This window comes from Gavialis gangeticus, unplaced genomic scaffold (assembly GCF_001723915.1).
Source record: "Gavialis gangeticus isolate Ggan-Ray unplaced genomic scaffold, GavGan_comp1, whole genome shotgun sequence".
Lineage (NCBI taxonomy): Eukaryota > Metazoa > Chordata > Crocodylia > Gavialidae > Gavialis > Gavialis gangeticus.
Window position 1 is genome coordinate 106276159 of NW_017729022.1, and position 1178 is coordinate 106277336.

The 1178-nt window shown below is 44.1% G+C and overlaps 1 protein-coding gene across 1 annotated transcript in view; it reads left to right on the forward strand.

Moving 5' to 3' along the window:
- The window catches only part of RIBC2 (RIB43A domain with coiled-coils 2), a 20672-nt gene extending 19563 nt beyond the window's left edge, over positions 1 to 1109 (forward strand). Inside the window, exon 3 of the mRNA XM_019515847.1 lies at positions 667 to 1109. Coding sequence (XP_019371392.1) covers positions 667 to 1109 — 443 coding nt within the window. The remainder of the gene's footprint in view (positions 1 to 666) is intronic.
- The last annotated feature ends 69 nt before the right edge of the window (positions 1110 to 1178 follow it).

The following is a 1178-nucleotide window of genomic DNA, read 5'->3' on the forward strand; positions in this document are numbered from 1 at the left end:
CTTCTCCCCCAAGCTGAGAAACAGCTTCTGTTCTGTGCCACCACTGCTCAGCCTGGGTGGGTGAGTCCGGAGCCGGTGCGGGGCACATAGGGTCAGGGCTGTGCAGCATGGGTCCCTGCTGGGGCTCAGGCCAGCGGTGGCAGCAGCCAGAAGAAGCTGCCACCACCTGGTCTGCCTAGAAAGTCAGTCCCACTGCAGAGCTGCCCCAGCCCTACTGCATACCCAGGCGCAGCAGAACACACCACTGCTGGACAGTGCCTGGCCCAGGTGGGACTGGGACCTGCCACGGGCCCCACAAAGTCTAGCCTGCGTGCTGTGTTCTGCCTACCCCTGTGCTGGGGAAATGCTATAGAGTACTTCATATTTATGCTGCAGCAACATTACTGTATGTAGCATAAAGCCATCTAGCTTTAGTACCAGTTTTATCCCTTGCTTTTATTATCTTTTTGATCATGCTTCTAATGAAAAGGTGACCCATTAAAAACCGTTTAAAGGTGTCATATTTGGATGCTACTATCAGCTTTAGAAAACATCAGCATTGTCCTTACATTACTGGACTGTAATCATATATAAAAGTTTATTATTGTCTTTTGCAAAGTCAGACTCTTCTTACATGACTTTATATTTTGATACTGAAATCTTCACTTTTAAAATGTATATATTTAGCTGGTGAGATGAAGCAAAATGACAAGATCACCTGTATATTAGACAAACGACAGAGGAAAGACATCAGAAACCTAAATAAAGCTCTTGCAGAGTTTCAACAAAATTTTCAGAAGCCAGAAACTCGGCGTGAATTTGACTTATCTGATCCACAAGGCCTAAAGAAAGATACTCCTGCTCGCCTTTCTGACAGTGACCCTCGATGTACTGTGTCTGGCTTGCAGATGTTTCTAGGAGAAGATTTAAACCAAGCTCAGCGGTCAGATTTTCAAAAGGAGCAGTCAAGAGAGTGGCTTCTGCAGCAACAGAGAGATTGGGAAAATGCATTAGCAGATAAAAAATTTGCAGGTAACAAATGTGAAAAATTGGATATTTTTGGGGGAGTGGTTGGGGTTTTTTTTGTGTTTTGTTCCCTTCTCTCACCAAATTCTAAAGGTGGTAACTGACAAAATTATAGAAGAGTCCTTTATATCAGTCTGTGGTACAGAAATACCTCAATGTATTTCACAAAATGA